The sequence below is a fragment of the Micromesistius poutassou genome (genome assembly GCF_964030765.1).
Source record: "Micromesistius poutassou genome assembly, chromosome: 16".
Taxonomy (NCBI): Eukaryota; Metazoa; Chordata; class Actinopteri; order Gadiformes; family Gadidae; genus Micromesistius; species Micromesistius poutassou.
The window spans coordinates 950,457-972,226 of record NC_140286.1 but is presented as its reverse complement, the minus strand read 5'-3'; the positions used below and the strand labels follow the sequence as shown (position 1 = coordinate 972,226).

At 48.7% G+C, this 21,770-nt stretch overlaps 1 protein-coding gene across 1 annotated transcript; it reads left to right on the top strand.

Annotated features, from left to right (window-relative positions):
- Positions 1 to 6,244: 6,244 nt before the first annotated feature.
- Positions 6,245 to 21,480, top strand: vwa5b2 (von Willebrand factor A domain containing 5B2; the record flags this gene model as incomplete). The annotated part of the gene is made up of 21 exons (XM_084481411.1): positions 6,245 to 6,383; positions 6,700 to 6,915; positions 8,164 to 8,392; positions 8,785 to 8,942; positions 9,662 to 9,793; positions 9,936 to 10,060; positions 10,750 to 10,926; positions 11,414 to 11,524; positions 12,717 to 12,919; positions 14,828 to 14,942; positions 15,113 to 15,298; positions 15,430 to 15,655; positions 16,274 to 16,617; positions 17,164 to 17,407; positions 17,928 to 18,293; positions 18,623 to 18,757; positions 18,963 to 19,091; positions 19,461 to 19,511; positions 20,133 to 20,256; positions 20,464 to 20,587; positions 20,713 to 21,480. 21 exons carry the CDS (start codon positions 6,245 to 6,247, stop codon positions 21,478 to 21,480), a joined length of 4,302 nt encoding a protein of 1,433 aa, XP_084337537.1.
- Between the last annotated feature and the right edge of the window lie 290 nt (positions 21,481 to 21,770).

Genomic DNA, 21,770 nt, shown 5'->3' with positions numbered 1-21,770 from the left:
GTGCCGCCCGTTGCATTGGGCATCTAATCTCAACCACAATGTATGTGTTTTTAAACCTACGAGTGTCTTGGGTTCTTCTGTCCAATGGGACGAGAGAGAGAGAGAGGCCACCAGTCTGTATTCCTTGAATGTCTTTTTTTTTTTTTTTTTGCTCGATTGATCTCATTGTAATTCGTTAAGAATGAATAATATCAAGCAAAAGTGTGGTGCGTTATTCTTTTTTTTTCTTAAACGTCACCTGGCCTTTGCGATCCCAGCATTTGTATTTGTATTTCATTAGCATTTGTGTTTCGTGGAGTTCTGCTATTTATGAGTTGTTCTAGTCCTAGTGTCTTCACTGACCTCCAACACCTCTCTCGTTGTACCTGTCCATGCTTTCCATTTCCAAACCAAAGCCATGGTGCTGGAGGTTATAACACGGCAGCATGAATCCGGGTGACGACCTCTTTATGAGGAGATACTGCCACCCAACCGTCTGTCCTGAATACGATTAGCTGACAGCAGGCCCGTCGAACGAAACCACGGCGAACACGTCATTATGTAAATCAAATTGTGCCAGACCAAACTCTGCATGCATTAGCCTATATTTCCCCACAGTGCTATAAAGGGCATGATATGGCGTTTGACACAGCAGTATTCACAGCATGTGACCCCTGGTTTATTAAGTATTCTCCGCTTTTCTCTCAAGATGGATAGACTTGAACTGGGGGGAAGGGGGGGCGTCGAGGATTGTCTATCGATTGGTTGTGTAAAGGCCCCCCCCAGTCTTGGTAACAGCGACAGTGGATGGCACCCAGGTATTGTGCGTCATTACGACACCACTTTTCTCCCATTGTTTTTTCACAGGGGGGAAACAATTGAAATGTAGGTCAGTGGGGTACGCAGTCCCGACATTTCAGCACATACACTTCAAAACTACCCCCCCACCCCCCCCACGTAGAAGCAGCTCCAGTTCATAAGACTGAAGCGGCCATTGTTATGGTGTGATGTTAGTGAAAGCCACTACTGACGACCTTACTTTGTGTGTGACGCAGTTTACACTGTGATGGATAGAAATACTGAACACACTGTACCAGTCGATACAACAATGGATAAGAATAAATAACAAACAAATAAATAATAATACTATTTCCTTGGTTGTGTTTGTAACATCAACAGCTCTAAACCACCCTCAAAACATTTAAAAATGAAGAAAATAAAATTTAAAAAAAGACCAAAGAAGAGACAAACATGCCGTACACTTTAGTCTCCATTCATGGCTTGCAAACGTATAAATATAGGCGCAATAATGCAAAGTAGTCTATAGGCTCCTCCTGCATAGGTCTCCCCATCCAAGGTCCAGGGCCGGGCCAGCAGCCAGGACTCTGTCTGTGTCCGCGGCCCTCACTCTTAAGGGGGCGGTGGGCACATCCTGCTCCCTAAGTCCTAGTCTAGGTCTGGACGTTGACGGCCTCACGATATCATGTCATCGGACGTTTTTACGTTGAGGAGAGAGAGACTCAAACAGTACGAGTAGTGAATCCCTCTCTGTGTCTATATATTACCTGAGCCGGTCCCTCTGTGAATATATATTACCTGAGCGCAGTCTGATGCCTCTTTGCACACGCTCAGTCAGTCCAACCGCTGATGCGGGGGTCAGCCTGTGTCACTGTCCAGAGACCTGTGCATGTTGATTTGTGAGAAAATATACATGAGCTGATATAAGGCGAAGGAACATGAGCTAAATACAAACTTCCCTCGGACATTTGCAATGTATGACTTGTTTCTAACGCCTTTAAAATAATGACTGAATTTGGTTCAATTATTTGTGTTAAGGCTGATAGTTACAGCTAACTGAATTGAGTCACATCGTGATAGAATTTCATTATGCCTCAACTATAAGCATTCTGTTTACTTTTTGAAGTAGATCGGTTGTAGGTTGTGGAAATATCCTTCAAATATGTTTGCTTTGCCACTTAAACCGTTACAAATGTATACGTAGTCAAAAACGCAATACAACCAGTGAATCAGATCTAACTGGGAGATGTAATGGCTACTGTGTGTGTTTATGGTGCCGCTGGTGCCCTCTGCTGGTACGTCCCTGCTCATACAGGAGCCCACCACCAGCTGCAGATGGGTCTGATCGAGTTTTCCTGTTAGTCAGTTCTCTGCATACAGTCGCGCAAGTTCCCAATTATGGACAAGGTATGTGATAACCTCACTGGTGAAATACAAAAATACCTCGATTATATATTTATTTATTTTTAAGTAAAAATTTTACAGCAGGAAGGTCTCTTAGTTTGTTGCCGGGTGTCATTTAAACGAGGGAAGATGTATTTGAAAGCTTTGAAGAATGGTATTAAAATATATAAACTATGTATTTGTAATATCCAAACCAGTCTAAGCAGGAGGGAGAAAAAACTGAAAACACGATAAGTTCCGTGGTTTGCCGCAGTAAATAATATGACCAAAGTATACAGAATATATAACCACTGTCCGGAGGTTGAAGGTAAAGTAGCTCTCAGTCCATAATAAAGAGTTGTAAATACTGACATCTAGTGTCCCACAATCATAATATCTGTCTATAATTTCTAAAGCTAACCATAACCTAATTATATTAATAATCCAAACCTAATTAACCATAAATCTAACCCTAACTACATAATAATCCTAACCGTATTAATCCTACAACTAACCCTAACCTAACTATATTAATAACCCTAACCTTATTACCCTAAAAACAAATCCTAACGTTTAATTACACTAACCCTATTAACCCTATTACTTTACTAAACTTTACTAAACTGAACCTGAATTTAACCTCAACCTCACATTTAATTTATATATACATATAAATTAAATGTGTGTACATGTGTGTGTGTCTCCATGTCTCATAGAAGTAAAGCCCTATACTTTAACTTGGCCAAGTTCGTCTATCAATAGCCTCATGGTTTTCATTCCAAGTGGGATTTTAATGTAGTCACAAGATGGCATTAGAAAGTCAGAAACGAGTAAGTTATTAAAGTTAGCAATAGTTCTCTTTCAGCTGAGCTATTGCATTTATATTGCATTCACAACGTAATCCCAGCAACAGCGACAATAGATAGGCCTATGCCAATTGTTTCAGATCGAACATTTTTCAGATTTCTGATCATTTTTCTATTTTTTCCTTTTCAAATCCGATCTCGATCGCGTGGATCACTGACCCGGGGGGGCATCAGATACAAAAAAAAAAAAAAAAAAAAAATTCCGTCAGTCAACCATTAGCCATGCGATACGAGTCCGCTAGCACAGCCAATTGTCTGGGATACAAAGCAGACGGCTCACTTAAGTCTGGACATCAGGTCCACCATGAGCATCGCTGGGAGCATCTGGACGGGTGCCCCTTGCGCCGGCGCAGCCCAGGACGGCAGATCAGGCACTAACGGCCGTGCGATATGTAGAGGCTTGAACATGAATATTTTGGAATGCAATTTCCATGTCAATAAACTGTTGTTTTTCCTTATTTTCTTGCAGAGCAGCAGCAACTGGTGGGTTTCTGGAGGGAGAGAGAGAGAGAGAGAGAGAGAGAGAGAGAGAGAGAGAGAGAGAGAGAGAGAGAGAGAGAGAGAGAGGGGGGGGGGGGGGGGGGGGGGGGGGGGAGTGGGGAAAGTCAGAGCAGGTGTGGGGGGGGGGGGGGTGAGAGGGGAGAGGAGAGAGGGTTAAGAGAGAAAGACAGAAGAGAGAGACAGAGTAAGAGAGAGGAGAGACATAGTCACAGACATAGAGGGAGCAAGAGAGAGAGAGAGAGAGAGAGAGAGAGAGAGAGAGAGAGAGAGAGGCACTCATGCGTTCATAATTGGAGGCTAGTGGATAACAGGGTTTTGTATCAACCGGGAAACCCGCGGACTGTGGAAGTGCTGGATGGAGTGATGCAGACTACACGCACCGAGGGATCAACACATACTGCATTGACCAACTGTAAGTGATCTGAGGCTCTATTGATTCAGCATTTTTTTTCCCTCTTGCTCTTTTACTTGCCAGCGAGTACTGCAGTGTTGCTTACAGCTAACTCTGGAGCAGATGTGCTGATGCACACTCTGGAAAGAAACACAAAGCGTTGAAAATACCCTGTATACTGAACACCTTCACTGTCAACTTAATGACACACTAATGTGTCATTCATCCCCATGTGTATTAGACATGCACTAGGAGTGCATCTTGAATTACAGAACAGTAAGCTACTGTCAATATGTATTATGTCAGGTCCAGAGGCAACTTCAACCTGTTTATTTATGTGTGTGTGTGTGTGTGTGTGTGTGTGTGTGTGTGTGTGTGTGTGTGTGTGCATGTGTGTGTGTGTGTGTGTGTGTGTGTGTGTGTGTGTGTGTGTGTGTGTGTGTGTGTGAGTGTGTGTGTGTGTGTGTGAGAGAGAGAAGAGCGAGCGAGAGAGAGCAACTCATTGCAACCGTCCCTACCACTAACCCTTAAGCACATTTCCATCATTTATCATTGTGTGTGTGTGTGTGTGTGCGTGTGTGTGCGTGTGTGTGAGTGTGTGTGTGTGTGTGTGTGTGTTTGTAAGACTCCGTGTGTCTTTGAGTGTAACAGGAATATAAACACAGACACGAAATCATATTTTGTCATTTGATTTCTTTTGATTTCATAGTGACATACCACAAAGCTCCTTTGTTTCCCCTCTGCATGTACTTTGTGTACTTTGTGTAGTGTGTGTAGTTTGTGTTGCATTAGTTTTAGCCCACTTCAAAAAGCTGACATTTATTTGCCTGTTCTAGTTGGGAGCACGGTAGCCAGATGGAGGCTGTTGATCTACTTAAAATGGTAGATGTGAAAGGACCATTACCTGGACCAGAGCAAACACACACACACACACACACACACACACACACACACACACACACACACACACACACACACACACACACACACACACACACACACACACACACACACACACACACACACACACACACACACACTCACACACACACACACACACTCTATCGATGTGGTCACTGAACAGATTCTGTGGTCTCTACACCTGCTTCCCCTTGAGTGATATATTGTGGTCTTTTTTCAGCTTCAGGTACCTTGATGCTGTTGTGTCTATAACTTAAGGAGAGTTCTTCGGAAGTATATTCTTCTAAAATGCATACCAATATATGCATTAAAAAGCCAAGTGTGGTTGGTATCGGCAATATTATTTACTATTTAGTCTGAGTTCATCAAGCACTATAGATCATATGAACCTATGCTATAGCCACCTGCACCCAGCGGCTAGATCGGACAGGAAGACTACCACTGTCTGCTATGCATCATGATCTGCATGATCCCCAGAGAGAAACCTTCCACAGCCCATGCAGAACATGACACAAACAGTTTAGTAAATGTTGGCCAGTAAGTTAATGATTGCCCCAATGTCACCCTTGGGTGGTTGCTAAGGTACTTGGGGGGGGGGGGGGGGGGGGTAGAGATGCTTGTCCAAGAGCAGGTATCGCAGTGACCAGCTGTAAACAGGTGTATCCGACAAAGGAAATAAACATCACGTTAAGTCCTACCTTATTTCACTATTGAAGGCAGCTGTTGTAAAATAAGATCCACTTCATGTATAGGGAACACTGTGGGATTACAGCAGGCGTCCTAAAGGTTGCTGTGATAGAGCCACGGCTGGAATACCCGCGCTGATAAATGCACATTCACATGTGCTGCCGCATGCATAATGTGCTCTGTCAGGGATAGAAAAGCACCCGGAACATTTCCCCCTCTACTCTAGGTAGCTCTGGCTTAGGGAACAATATACTTTTATTCCACTACACAGCAAATATTTAGCTTCATTATATTTACCCAACACCTGCACTCGTGTTTGTATTGCAGCCTATAAAGTTATAGACTATATACTATTAACTTGTTGATAGGAACCTTTTGTGTTTTATTCTGTTGACAGTCAGAGTAAGCATTTAGAAAAACACATTTTGAGGGTAACAGGTTGTTGATTAAGGATGGATATGCATGCATATGATATTTATAATCATTAATTACTCCTTTAAATGATACTTTGTTATATTCATAGGCAACACAAGTTTAATTTATTTGAGTACAGCGTTAATGGACCACTCCTACCTAAGTGCTGTTTAATTCGGGTGCTGGTTTTGTGTTGAATGCAGGTACACTCCATCATTGCCCCTCTCCTTCCCTGTGTGTGTGTGTGTGTGTGTGCGTGTGTTGCAGAGGGGCTGCAGGTCGGCCGGGTGGGTTCAGAGACGACATGGTGGGCCTGAGGAACCGGGGGACCTGGGAACCGCTGCTCCTCAAGGCCTCCTGCATCCGCTCCTGTGCCAACGGCTGCTCGCTGGGCGTCACCACGGACCTCACCTACGCCAACACAGAGCCCGAGTCCATAGAAGGTGACGCGCCGCCCGTGTGTTTCAGCGCTGTAGACATTCCCGCTGCGCGTAATGCCCGTCTCCAGGGACAAAGACAAAGCCCAGATGAATGCAATTCAAAAAGAAAATTGTTGTATAATAATTGAATTCAGGTGCCTTGCACGAAGGGATGGCTACAGGTATACGACGCATGCATCGGGTGTTAAACCCAGTAGCCTAACCCTTCCTCTGTTGAAGTTGAAGTAAAGCCCGGACTGGGGTGTGGCTGAATGGGAGACGAGGCCCCCCTTTGTGCGTGTTTAAACGATCCCATCCCTGTCTCATCCGCTGCTTCCAGGTGTGTTTGTGTACCCTCTGGGGGAGAAGGAGGTGGTGGTGGGCTTCGAGGCCGTGATCGCCGGCCGGCTGGTGGGCGTGCAGATCCAGAGCCGGGGGAAGCTCAGGGACTGCTGCCTGGACTGCTGCCCCGGGTTACCTGTGAACGGCGGCGGGGACGGAGGGGAGTGGGGGGGCTGCTGCGGGGGCTCCAGCCTGGACATGAAGTGCACCAACGGTGAGTAAGAGAAGGGGGGTGGTGGGGTGGTGGTGGGGGGGGGAGGAGGAGGAGGAGGCGTTGTCTGGTATGTTGTACGTCCTGGCACTTAATGTGCGCACTTATTGCGTGTCGTACTTGGTTATAGTACTTAGTTGTGTAGCATCCTTATCCTAGCTAGCTCCTGTTGTATACGGGGAATGGGTTAACCTAGTGATTGTTAGTGCTTTGCACTTGGTTCTACGGACATCCTTGCCGTACCGACAGCGATATATTGTTGTTTTTCTTTCTTCTGAAAAATGTATTGTAAGTCGCTTTGGATAAAAGCGTCTGCTAAACGCCCTAAATGTAAATGTTGTTTTATGTTGCTCATCGTAGCCCGTGGTTTGATCACAATGAGTTTCTGTGTGCGTCACGTCAGAAGGCTCTCCCGGTATGATATCATCGAGGGGCTGCAGATAGGAAATGAGATGAGAAGTCGTCTGTGTCCTGTATTAAACCATGAGCTGCCGGTTCACCCTCTCTCCAGACCCAACCGGCACATAAATCAGACCAGCGATTATTGGGCAGTAATCAGCATAACGTGATTATGTTTGCCACTGGAAGACCCGTTTTAGGGCTTTCCCTCCACCGCGAGGCCAATTAGGTCTTGTGGAAAACACAGACACGAGAAAAAATGTCTGAGCACTGAGGAATGTGTTGCGTTTCAGCTTAAATTAACCAAAGAAATGTTACGATTTTACAAGTAAAATAAATAACAATAATTTTAATTCACTTCAGGGGTTAAACAATGATTATGAATACAGCCATTGACGTGCCTTGGACGGCCCTCCCCCGGTCTCATTCCAGCTAATGGGCTAGTCTGTGAAGGCAGGCGACAGCACAGGCTAAACAGATTTTGGCCGGCTGCCTGCTCGTTTAAATGGCTTTCACTTAGCACGACCATAGATCAAACGAAAGTGCAGTATTTCAGTTATACTATGACATCCTATGACGGAGGGGAAACGTGGACACGTCTTATACGTTAGACCATAAAGACAGAAGAGGAAGATAGCAGTTGAGTGACCCTGACCCTCTTTGTCAGGTCTCTCTTGGAAAAGAGATTTGTAATCTCAATGAGACTTTTACCTAAATAAAGGTTTGATAAAAAATAAAAAAGTAAAAAAATAACTCTTCTTAGACCCTTTAGAGTGTGAGCGATACCGCTGGCGTCTCGATAATCCCACGGCGGCGGAGATAACGTTGTGAATGTTCTCCGTGCGAAAAAAGGGCACCTGATCCTGGACGACGACCTGGAGAGGACCACGTTCATCGTGGGCACGGGCGTGATCGGGCCCCTGGAGATGGTGTCCATCATCATCAGCACCACCGTGGAGCTGCCCACGCTGGAGAACGGGGCCATACGCATCGCCTACCCCTCCCTGCTCACCCCCGTCGTCACGGGGCCACTGGGGGCTGGCAAGAGCGAAAACGGAGGGGGGAAATCGGATGAAATAGGGTAGGTACAAAACACGAACGGTGCAGTATTGTACTGTTCTGCTATTACATTTACATAACAAACTGTTGGGGGCGGCAGTAGCTTAGGAGGTAGAGCAGGGTTGGCTGGTAACCGAAAGGTTACGTGTTCGATCCCCGGCTCCTCCTCCTAGCTGAGTGTCGTGGTGTCCCCTGAGTGAGACGCCTCATCATCCTGACTGCTCCTGACGAGCTTGCTGTCACCCTGCGTGGCTGACTCCGCCGCCGTCGGTGTGTGAATGTGTGAATGAATGAATGAATGAATGAATGTAAACGTCAAAATGTGCCACCACATGTCCATCTCAGAGGTTCTGCCACACTGTTCTAAAACAGCCGTTTCTAAAACAGGCAGTACGTCCACTTCCGTCTCCTCAGGGGGACCAGTTGTTTCGGTGCGACCTCGGGCAAGCCGGAGCGAGCCCTGGGCAGCAAGCTGGCGTGCGCCCACGTCATCTTCACCAGCCCGGCCGCCAACCCCGCGCCCTACGAGCTCAACTTCCAGCTGCTGGTCCGAGGGGCCTGCCTGCTGGCCGGTGGGTCCGGCAGTACGGCCGCTACGGAAAGCTGAAAGGAAGATGAATAAGCCCGAGACGGAAATCTGAATGAAGTCTTTTTGAAAAACAAATGTCATCTATAAATAGACGTGGAGGTATTTGTCTACGTCGATCAGGGCAGGATCTTCTAGTGGGTGTTTTGAGACCCAGCCGGATGGTTCTAGGTTTGAACCCCATCACCACAGCCTACCTGCGGGTGTCCTTGAGCAGGGTGCTTATTAACCAACACCTTTACCTGCAAGTATTCCCCAGTGAGACAATTTGGATAAAAGCGTAAATCGACTGAATCGTTTATAGTGCTCCGTCATATGGATGTTAAAGGTACTGTGAGATTCACAGCACAAATTTACATCCATCCTAAGTATTTATTATTTATTTATTTTATTTATTTATTTATTTGACAGGGACAGTGCATATTAATAAACATTTCTGTAAATATGCTAAAAATGGTAAATATCTTTACAACACAAGATTTAGCCAGAAGGCGAGCTTCCATCTGCAGTCCTGCTTGGCCAGACGTAACAATAGGCTCCCTAAAAAGCAAATAACAAATAACAGATAACAAATAACAAATAATAAAGGAAGATGTGCGTTAGTTAATGGTCAATTCATGTACCATTAATTGTAAAAGTCCTCCCGCGCAATCAATCAATCAGTCCCTCCGTACCTCACTGTGACCCCCCGCCCCCTCACCCCAGGCCTGGAGAGCCCCACCCACGCCCTGAGGGCCGACGCCGACCCCAGCGCCCAGAGTGCCTCCTCCACCTACATCACCCTGGCCCAGGAGCACCCCTACGACCGGCACATCGAGGTCATCCTGCACCTCAGTGGTCAGTGTCACGTACACACATGACACCGACACGTGCCTATTTGGGGTTTGATTCCTACTTGGCTTTAACTTCACTTGACTCACTTATGCATGCATCCATTGGCACCTGATTGGCCCCCCCCTTGCTGAAACCCCTCCCCCAGAGCCTCACAGCCCGTTGGTCATCTTGGAGAGAGGCAGGCTCTCCTTCAGCCAGTTTGAAAAACAGATGTGCGCACGCCGGGATTACATCCGATGTGCCCGTAAGGAGTCTGAACCTGAGAAGAAGGTAACATGGTTTGAATCTCTCTTCATCCTCACCACCACCACCACCATCATTCTACATCATCATCATCATCACCACCATCCTCACAACCACCACCATCATCATCTACATCACCATTATCATCATCATCATCATCACCACCACCACCATCATCTACATCATCATCATCACCACCATCATCTCCACCAACACCATCATCTACATCATCATCATCATCATTATCACCACCATCATCACCACCACCACCATCATCTACATCATCATCACCATCATTATCACCACCATCATCTCCACACACACCATCATCTACATCATCATCATCACCACCACAATCATCACCACCATCATCACCACCACCACCATCATCTACATCATCATCATCATCATCACCACCATCATCATCACCACCACCACCATCATCTACATCATCATCATCACCACCACCATCATCACCACCATCATCACCACCACCACCATCATCTACATCATCATCACCATCATTATCACCACCATCATCTCCACCAACACCATCATCTACATCATCATCATCATCATCACCACCACCACCATCATCTACATCATCATCATCTACATCAACATCATCACTATCATCATCGTCATTCACTATTATTGTCAGCAAATAAACCCATCATAAGCTCTGCCTCATCCGTGGTCCCTCTCCCCGCCGTCAGCTGGAGTTTGTGAGGAAGCGCTACCACAAGGACATCATGAGCAGCCCGGTGCTGATGCTCAACTTCTGCCCGGACCTGCTGGGGGACCCCCTGGACCTCCACAAGGCCACCCGGGAGCTGGTGTTCCTCATCGACCGCAGCGGCAGCATGAGCGGCGCCAACATCCGCCGCGTGAAGGTGAGCGTAGCGAGGGGAGGGGAGGGGAGGGGAGGGGAGCCCGTCTGGGTCAGTCTGGCTGGTGTTGAACTTCAGCCTCCCAGTGGAGTCTGTCTGGGGGAAGGTTTGGCTCGGGGTCTAAAGGGGGAGAGGATAGGTTGTGAGTGGGGGGGTTAGGAAGACGCCCTCACCCCGACCTGCTGCTAAATGACACGCGTCGTAAGTCACAGTGAGTCACTTGTGATAAAATCATCTGCTATGACATAATAAGCTCAAGTCATTTGAACAGCAACTTTTCACGTATCGTTCTTCCCATCTGATGTTGTTTTGAAGGTATGTGTGGTCCTTTGAAGCCATTTTACTTTTACTTTGAAGCCATAAAAGTCTTACGAAGTACCCTCGACGTGAACCTTGGTTCCTTGTGATGAGTGGGAGAAGGATGAACACGTGTATAATGATTTGTGAGCCATTTGACCTGAGCCCTGTTTGTTGTGGTGCTGGCTGACAGGAGGGCATGGTGGTAGCCCTGAAGAGCCTGCCCCCGGGCACCATGCTCAACATCGTGGGCTTCGGGACCACCATCAAGGCCCTGTTCACCTCCAGCAAGCTCTGCAACGACGTGAGTGCAGCATTAGCATCACTAACTAGCATTAGCATCACTACCTCCCAACACACGCGCATCATCTTCGCTTTTTTTTTTTTTTTTAGGGGTAACGCTTCATTTACTCTTCGGTCATTTCAGTTATATTTATGTTTAATTGGATAGCTTAAGTTTACCTTGTGACGATTTTTTGGACATCGATTTGGACACCAACTCTGAACTCTGAGTTGAGTCACAGGTTGTCATTAAAAATTGTTTTGTCTAAGAAGATTTCATAGCGTTAATAATCGGATTTGTAAGGACTTAAAACACAACAGTACTTTACCCAAGGTTGACAGTGGCTCACACAAATCGGGCTCAAATCACAAATCCCACTGTAAAAACCTACGTGTAGTCACCTGTCAGGGCTACCTGGTGAAACGTGAGCTGAGCATGCCGGGACCTTGTGTCCCCGCGTCCTCCTCCCACTCAGTAACCAGGCAGCAGGCCGGCTCCTTGGGTTGCCGTAGCAGCCGGGGGTATCAGGTTTTAGCCGGTCCAGGGGTCTGAGAGGACAGTCATTACACATACAGCGGACCATATGGTGACCTTTCATGCATTTTAACTGTGGTAGGAGACACCCCCCCACCATGTTTGCCCATGGTGTGATTTGAGGCAGCTTTAAGGCAGGTGTTAGTTACCCTGCGTGTGTTTACTTTGTCTATATTAGACCGAGGTAGCTTCTGCTCTTCTTCTCTAAAGTCACACACACACACACACACACACACACACACTCGCCAACGCACACACAAGCACACACACACACACACACACACGAGCACACACACACACACACACACATACATACTCTGCATTGGCTAATTGGCACATGTGATGTCAAACACGGGCGCGTGCATCGCAGCAACGGAGACATGTGTTGAGTTTGTTTTGTTTGTGCAGCGGCAGACCATCGGGGCAGGTGCAGTGAGCTGATGCTCACTGCCGGAGGTATCCGCACTAACCTAACCTAATCAGGTTTTGTCTTCATCTCTCTCTCTCTCTCTCTCTCTCTCTCTCTCTCTCGATCCTTCTCTGTACCTCACTTTGGCTCGCTCCTTTTCCCTCTATCTCTCCCTCTTATATCATGCCTCTTGCCATCTCTATCCCTCTCCCTCTCTCTCCCTCTCCCTCCCTCGCTCCCCCCCTACACCCCCCCCCCCCCCCCCCCCAGGTGACTCTGGTGCAGGCCTGTGAATACGTCCAGAGGATGCGGGCCGACATGCGGGGCACCAACCTGCAGGGGGCGCTGTCCTGGGTGTTCCAGCAGCCCGTGCAGCGGACCTGCCCCCGTCAGGTGTTCGTGGTGACGGACGGGGCGGTCAGCGGCGTGGGCAAGGTGCTGGAGCTGGTGCGCAGGAACACATGCACGGCCAGGTACGGTAGACAGAGGACCTGGGGGGGGGAGGAGGAGGAGCTCCGCCCCCCCCCACCCTGAGCAGTGTTTCGAAATCCGTTCCCTATCACGGATATAGTGCACTCTGTAGGGGCGCTCGCCATTTTGTAGTGGTGTTCGGATTCTCAGTGGTTAATTTCGTTCACTGTATAGCGGACAATAAAATACCCCAAACATTTGAGTGAACATACGATGTTCCATCTACATGTCAATCCCGTGTACCACAATGCAATGCGGTCGCATTTACTGGCGCAAATGACGTTCGGAAATGTTTGGCGTAGTGTCCGAATTCTGGTTAGTTCGTTCCCTGTATAGTTCACTATATCATAAACACTATACAGGGAATAGTGAGTGAGGGAATAGGGAATGATTTCGAACACAGCACTAGTGTCAACATGGAGACTGGGGACTTTTTGTGGTAGCACTGAAAAGTTTCATTAGAGTGCAGGCACTAGTATTGGTTAATTAGTAGCTTAAAGTATATAATGAAAAGGATGAAGTATAAAATATACAGGATAAGATATAGAAGCTAAATATTGAGTATGTATAGAATATATAGTCTAATGTATACTATAGTTGATAGTGTATATAATATAGTAGATGGCATATATTATGAAGTATATTGTATATATCATATACTATGATAGATACTTAATATTTGATATACTTTATAGAATAAAATATAGAATATACAGTACCGGTAGTAATATACAGTAGTACTAGTATGTAACAGATACATTGAAAAAAGGAATTGAAAACTAAATATACAAACAAAAACAACCTCATATATCCCTATAGGCGAGTAGCAGATATGACCGGGTCAGAAATATTAATGTTCCACTTCAGGGAATCAGAACAGAACAGTGCAACAACAAAGACAAAGAAAAGTTGCCAGGAAAAGGGGCAGAGCCGCGCCCCGGTCCGTAGCCCCGCCCACTAATCCGGCTGAGTGCTCTCCTCTGCAGTGTCCCCATCTCAACCCCCACCGCCGCTCTCCCACACCCAGTCGTCCGCTCCCTAGACTCTCAGTGCCTCCACCTAGACTGCCCCGCCCTCATCATCAGTATTCTCCACTTTAAAGCTGGACTTTAGCTGTCAGGGACCGAGGCAGGACTATGCGGGCGTGGTAACGCTGAGAACAGTCAGTCCGCTCAAGGACGGTGAAGGCTGACGACCGCTGCTGTTAAACCTCTATGTACTCACTCTCACAAATTAGACGGTCACACTAGGTTTATACAGCTTTTAGATGCTTATATAAATATTTAATATAATGTCAAGTCTATGATTTTTTACATGCCGGTATATATAAAATAATAAAACAGATGATACAATAAATAATATTGTTATGTGTCTGTGTGAATACACAGTATATTGCTATACACACAAACTTAGTGCAAGAACAAGAGTTTAACAATAGTATTATCTTTATGTTGATTAATTCACTGCCATCCAGACGGGTCCCTTGTGGTTCCAGAGCCATTAATGCTGTAGCTTCCCGCTCCGGTTGTCCTCTGTCCTTCACAGACTTCTAATTAGCCAAATGGCTTGTAATCTCTCTCTCTCTCTCTCTCTCTCTCTCTCTCTCTCTCTCTCTCTCTCTCTCACAAATAACAGTTCTGTCCGTCTTGATGGTACACTAAATGTACCCTCGGTGACCAAGGCAGAGCCAGTCCACTCCATTTGCTCAGTATACCCCTCAAGGCGCTTATACCAGTGAACATGATCAGGTTGATGCTTAATCACGTAACAAGAGGGAGTCAATTGTATAACTTACACATTATGAATAGAAGAAGAGGTACAATTTGCCATGACTTACCTCATTCGTTCATCTGTTCATAAATTAATGAATTCAGTCCTTCATTGATTAACCGCAAGCATCACCTGTGCAGGTGTTTTGGGATGGGCCTGGGCCCGCGCGCTTGCAGAAGGCTGCTGCAGGGCATCGCTAAGCTGACCGGAGGAAGCACAGAGTTCCTGGACGAGGAGGAGAGACTTCAGCCGAAGGTTGGAGAAGTGACAGCGCTGCCACCTAGTGGAGAACGTGTGAATTACAATGGAAAGAGATCGGTTTAAAAATAATGCGTTTGTTCTTTTTACACGTTGATGTCATTATTCACAGCGACATTTTGTCAATTTAATAGTGATGATGGTTGTGGTATATTGAACATTCTCAGTTAATCAAGTCACTGAAGAAGGCCTTTGAGCCTGTGCTGACCGACCTGCGGATTGACTGGTACCTACCTGAGAACATGGAGGCTCTTCTCTCCCCCAATGAAATCCCTCCCCTCTACCCTGGGAACCGGCTGATTGGCTACTGTACCCTCTACGATATGTCGGATTACAAAGGCAAAAAGACGGAGGTAGAGGCTTTAAAATTTTTTTTAAAAAGTATATAATAATAAATAGTGTATCGTGTTGTATAAATGACGCGCTGCCAGACAGACGGACCCCACTCTCTCTCTCTCTCTCTCCGATCCCTCTCCCACGTTAGGCCAACGGACGGGACGACAAGCGGGCCAGCCGCGGCTCCACGGGCTCCGTGTTCGGGCCGTCCAACGACGAGCTGTCCCCGCCCTCCGCCGCCTCGGAGCTGCTCCTCCCCGGGACGGCGTCCGCCGACGTGACGGAGCTGGAGGACGCGCTGAAGGAGATCTCCAGGGAGATCTCCTCCGAGTTCTCCTGCGCCCGGGAGGCCGACCAGCCGAGCAGCAGCTCAGGTCAGGACCCCCCCCCCACCCCCCCCCACGACGAGGGCGTCTGGTGCGGACAACAGGGGGGGCCCGGGGGGGGACTGGGGCTGGGGATGTCAACAGGGTTTGGTTAGGGACACTGTAGAGGCCCTGACACACCAACCACGTTATCGGTCGTCGGACAGTCTGGCGAGCTCGGTGACCCGAGTTCGGGTTCGGTGTGTGTGCTGTGACCCGAGTCTGTTCGGTGTGTGTGTGTGCCGTGCGATCGGCCGTCGTCAAAGCCGTCCGTGTTCTTTTCAGCCGATTGCACGTGTACAATCGGCCATGACCACATCGGTCCGGCTGCCTTTTCTGCCGACGATGGGAATGGTCGGAATGGTGTGTGAGGGCCTTTAGGGACACTTATAAACTCAAGAGTTTACAGTTACAATTTACAATTATAACTTTTTATATTATATATATATATATATATATATATATATATATATTTATAATTGTAACTTTTAGACACTTTCATTCAAAGAGACTGTGTGATCAGCTTGTTTTCTACTCTGCCTCCTGGCTCATACGTGTGTGTACGGGACTGGTCCTGATTAGCGTCTTTAGCTCTGGAGTCGCTGACGTCTCCCTCTGCGGCCTCAGGTGTGGAGCCGGACGGCACCAGCGACGTGAGGAAGAGGATCCAGGAGCGCTCCTACATCCAGGAGCAGTACGTCCTGACGCGCTGCTCCCTCAGCAGCGAGCGCGGGGGGGGGGGCCTCCTCACGCGGCCCCACACCCACACCCACACCAACACCTCCTCCGTGTCGGGCCCCCCCTCCTTCCCCCTGGACGCCCGCGCGGGGCCCATGATGGAGGCGGGGTCCCTGCCCCAGGGCCTGGAGAAGATGCCCCCGCTGGAGCAGAGGACGTCCCTGTCCCGCTGGTCCGAGTCGCCGTGGCAACAGGACCTCTCCTCCGAAAGCACTGACCACAGCAGCAAGAGGGTAAAACGAATTACGTTAAGGTTCCCGGGAGTTAATTAGACTTATAATGGCCTCGACCCCGGTCAAGCACTGAGGTCATTAGGTTAATATAAATACAATAAATACTTTAACTTCCAGAAGCGGAAGCGTCTATCTCTGTTTTTAGTAATTAGTTTTTAGATGGATAGAATACTTTAATTGTCATTCAAGATGTACACGTAGACACAGGGCACATTGAACGAAATTCTGTCGCACATTGACTCTTCAAGTAGCAGCAAGAATGTCAACATGTCAACGATCGGGCGATCAGTAAAAGTGCTTGGTGTGTATATAAAGTGCTTCATGTGCACACAGTTAAAAAGAGATCTACAAATAAATATATACAAAGATAGATTAAGTTAAAAAAAAGTGGCAATGTATAATAAAACAGAAGTTCTAGCAGCGGGGTTAAATAGTCTTATGGTCTGGGGAATGAAGTTCAGCATTGAGAACAGTCCATTTTGTGGGTGTGAGAACGTCCTCTTTTGTTCCCCCCCCCCCCCCCCCCCTGCCCCCCACACCCAGCAGACCCCGAGCGGGCGTCTGTCCGGGGTGGAGGACGCCCGTAAGAGACAGCGGGCGCTGGTGCGCTCCACCATGGCGGCCAGGAGCTTCTCCTCTCCCCAGGGCGACCTGGACATGCACCGCCTGCGGAGGGCGCTGGAGAGGGTGTCCTTCGACCAGACCCTGGGCGGCAGGCTGGAGGAGAGCGACGGAGAGACCTACTCCACCCCCAGAGGGGTCCTCACCCGCAGGAGCCTCACCGACTCCAGTGAGTTAGTAACCCCCCCCCCCCCCCTCCCGCCCCATAAAGGATCACTCTTCCTTCATCCCTCTGATCTCTCTTTCTGGCGTTCTTCATTTCCTTCCTTCCTTGTATTCATTTATTGTGTAAGTGTCTCGTTTCCTCCAACATTGTTTATATTTCTCCGTTTACAGTAATCTGTCTCTCTATCTAGCTATCTGTAATCATCAATCTATCTATCTATCTATCTATCTATCTATCTATCTATATATCTATCTGTCTGTCTGTCTGTCTGTCTGTCTGTCTGTCTGTCTCTATATTTATATCTATCTATCCTTCTACTTGTCTATCTATCTAGCTGTCTCTCTGTCTGTCTGTCTGTCTATATATATATATATCTGTCCGTCTATCTATATGTCTTTCTATCTGTCTGTCTGTCTGTCTGTATATATATATATATATATATATATATATATCTGTCCGTCTGTCTGTATATCCATATGTCTATCTATCTGTCCATCCATCCATCTCTCTGTCTGTCCGTCAGACGGGCTGCTCTTCCCCGCCTCCCCTCTGGACTGGGACCACTTCACAGACCCCGACTACCTGTTCGCCGGCGCCGGGCCCCAGGAGACCCCCGCTCCCAGGCAGTGCCGCTCCGTCATCCACGGGCTGCTGGGGGGCCAGCCCGTGTCCTGGGAGGTCACCGTGGACCTCAGGCCCCTGTGGGGCCCCGAGGAGCAGGGCAGCAGCCCCGCCAGCGGAGAGGAGGAGGAGGAGGAGGAGGAGGGGGAGGGTGGGAGAGAGGGGAACTACGAGGACCCCTGGGAGGAGATGCTCCACCAGCTGACCGCCCGCTCCGTCATCAGAGACTTCGAGAAGATGGCGGAGAAGGAGAGCGACATTGAGCATGGTGGGGTTTTTTTTTTTTCTAGATTGCCTCACGCACAAACCCTTGACTGATTAACAATTGTACTGTTCCATGCTGTTTACATTCAGTCCTTTCAGCAGACACGTTTATCCAAAGCAACTCATGAGTGAGGAGGAGAATATAATATATTAATATATATATATAATATATAAAAATACAATTTGACATAGTGCAGTGTAGCCTAGGAATCAGAAATGCAACGTAGATCTTTGGGTAGGTTAAGGTACACATAGCATGTTGTAAAATTGCTTTGCGACACACTTAACTGTACGTGCTTCCTTCGTCTGCATTGAATGTTGTGCTTGTCTCAGGCCCGGCCAAGCGCTACAGAGTGAAGGCCATCCAGACCAGCAAGCGCTGCAACATCATCTGCATGTACACCACCTTCGCTGCCACCGACCGCAGCACGGCCACAGGCCTGCCAGGGGGCCTGGAGGTCAGAGCCGGTGAGACACGCCGCACACGCCGCAAAAACAAACACATTCATCGCTCATCATTCACATCCTTCATCGTTCATCGTTCATATTATCATTCATAGCTTGAATGTTGTCTAAAATGTGTTGATGAGTTCAGAGACCTGAACAACATGGTGGATGAGGCTCTGTTGTGGTCACTGTGCGTGTGCGTGTGCGTGTGCGTGTGCGTGTGCAGACGAGCGTCTGGGGACGGGCCAGGGCTCCCAGTCAGGCAGTCGCAGGCAGAGGGCCTACTCTGTGGGCCTGGGCCGCCGGCGCTCCAGCAGGGACAGCGAGGACGTAGAAGAGCCCTGGAACTCCACCGGTATACTGGATCACGGCGCTCTAGTGAACCACCACCACCACTCAGTGGCCTCTCAGAAGACACTCCTCTAGAGGGACGCAGGGGGAAATTCAGATTAACCTTGATCAAGGAGTAGGTGTAGGGGTTAGGGGTGCGGGAGGATTGTGGACATTGGGGTTTGAACCCGACCTGGTATGTTTCGGCTGCAAGTCAACACCCTAACCACTTAACTGTCTCGTGACCCTAATACCATGACTTGTCTCTGTCTTTTTTTTTTTATTGATCGATTTCAGTGAGGTGTGGTTATTCTTAAATAAAGGTAAATAAAGGTTGTAATTGTAATTTTAAAAACTTCTGTGAATATAAATGTGTGTGTTCTCTTACTCTCAGATAAGGATGAGACCCCAGCATCACCATGTAGCCTCACATCCTGGGATTCAAGTAAGTGCCAATGACTGGAAGATCTGTAACCAGCCCCCATGGCTTCTTTCCCATTAAAGGGCTTATGTCATGCCACCTGGTGGCATGCAGTGTTGTGCATGAACTAGTTCAAAAGAACTAGAAAAGTAAATTTTTCTATGAACTTTTAACTGAACTTAACATATTTTTAACTAAAGAACTTTAAATAGAGTTACTGCCTTAGTTGTGATGAATGAAAAAGGTGTGCAAATAATATCCACAACAATTTTAGATGGTAGTGATGGGCAGCTGATAATGGAGAGGATTCGTTTTAAAAGATAAGCACAGAAATATTCACTCCCACAGTTTTTCCTCGGTTTCTAAAAGAACTGTTAATGAACTGAACATGAACTAGTTCAAAACTGAATTGGTGAACTATGAACGTGAATTTATTCATTTTCTTTTGTATGAACTGAACTTTGAACTTGTTCACGTGAAGTGTAAACTTCACACACACACACACACACACACACACACTGCACAACACTGGTGGCGTGACATGAGCCCATTCATAAAAGGCCTTACCATACTTTTTTCCTTGACCTTATAGCATGTGAGATAGTTGAAGTGTAAACTGTGGATTTGCTATCCGTCACTCCCCAGACGCTGGCGGCGGCGGCGGCGGTGGGTACCCCTCCAGCCCCCCCGCCTCGGCGCCCCCCTCCTCGGGCTCTCGCTCCCAGCGGTCAGTCGAGAGCAAATCCATGGAGAGCTTCTTCGGTACCAGGTGGGGCCTTCACCTGACACCTGGGCCGTTAAAGAACTATCCAACATTCAGTTTTCAAACCATTCTCAAACTTCAAGCGCAAACCCAAGAGTTTTCAGTGGTGAATTAACACGGTGTGTGTGTGTGTGTGTGTGTGTGTGTGTGTGTGTGTGTGTGTGTGTGTGTGTGTGTGTGTGTGTGTGTGTGTGTGTGTGTGTGTGTGTGTAGGTTCCCCCTGGGCAAACTGAGGTCCTCTGTGTCGTCGGGAAAGCACATTCCTCTCAAGTCCCACTGTCTGTCAGCCGAGACGGAGAAACAAGCCGAGACGGAAGCTCCAGACTACCTGCCGCTGGTGATGAGACCCCCCGACGGAAATCATTCATATGAAATCCCACGAGAAAAACCCACGAATACACGAAACATGAGGCTGAATAAAGACGACTATGATTATTAAAACCTGGCTCGCTGTGTCCTCAGGTGCGACTGCAGCTGGCGTCGGGGGCCTTCCTCCTGACCGAGGCCTTCTCCGACTGCCTCCAGATCCCCCTGGACCGCCTGAAGAGAGCCTCCCCCTACAGCCTCCACCGCAGGAGCCTCAGCCCCCCCTTCCGCTGCACCTGCCCCAGCAGCGGCAAGCCCCCCTCTCACCCCCACATCTGCACCACCACCACCACCACCACCACCTCCTCCTCCCTCCCCAGACCCCCCGTGCCCCCTTTCCACCACACCCCCGACCACGCCCCGCTGACCCTGGAGCCCCGGCCGCGTCCGAGGCGTCAGTCCGAGCGGGACCCCCCCCCCGCGGCCTCCATCTCCCCGCCCGATCTCCCCAGCTCCGAGGAGGGCTCCCTGGAGCTGCAGGTCCAGCTCTCCCAGGGCCAGCCGGACAGCGGGCGCGGCTCCGAGACGGACGCCTGCGAGGGCTCTCCGGGGGACCCGGCGGCGGCGGCGGCGGCGGTGGCGGCGGAGTGCCGGGTGGGGGGCGAGGAGCAGGAGGACGTGGTGGGCTGCAGCTGGGCCACGGCCGTGGCGCTGGCCTGGCTCGAGCACCGCTGCGCCGGCTACTTCATGGAGTGGGAGATGGTGGCGGCCAAGGCCGACTTCTGGCTGCGCTGCCAGCGGCTGCCGGAGGAGGTGGACCTGGCCGGGCTGAAGGGGGCGGCCAGACAGCTGTTCCTGCTGCTGCGCCACTGGGACGAGAACATCCAGCTCAACATGCTGTGTTACAACCCCAACAACATGTGAGCGGGGGAGACGGGGAGAGTGGCGGGGGGGGAGAGCGGGGGGGGGGGGGGGGGGTGCAGCCCCGTGTGGGATGCCAAATATAGCAGTAGTGATTGAAATGGTTAGGGGCCTGGAGATAGGCAGTGCCAATGCATTCAAGAGTACACCACTGTAGGATTTCAATGTAAGGGCGAGCGGATGCAGTGTCCGCGGGGGGGGGGGCCAAGATTGATTTCACATGATATGCCTTGTGACAGATTGTGTTCAGACCGCTCTCTGCCACGACTACCTGACATTTCATGTTGACCAAG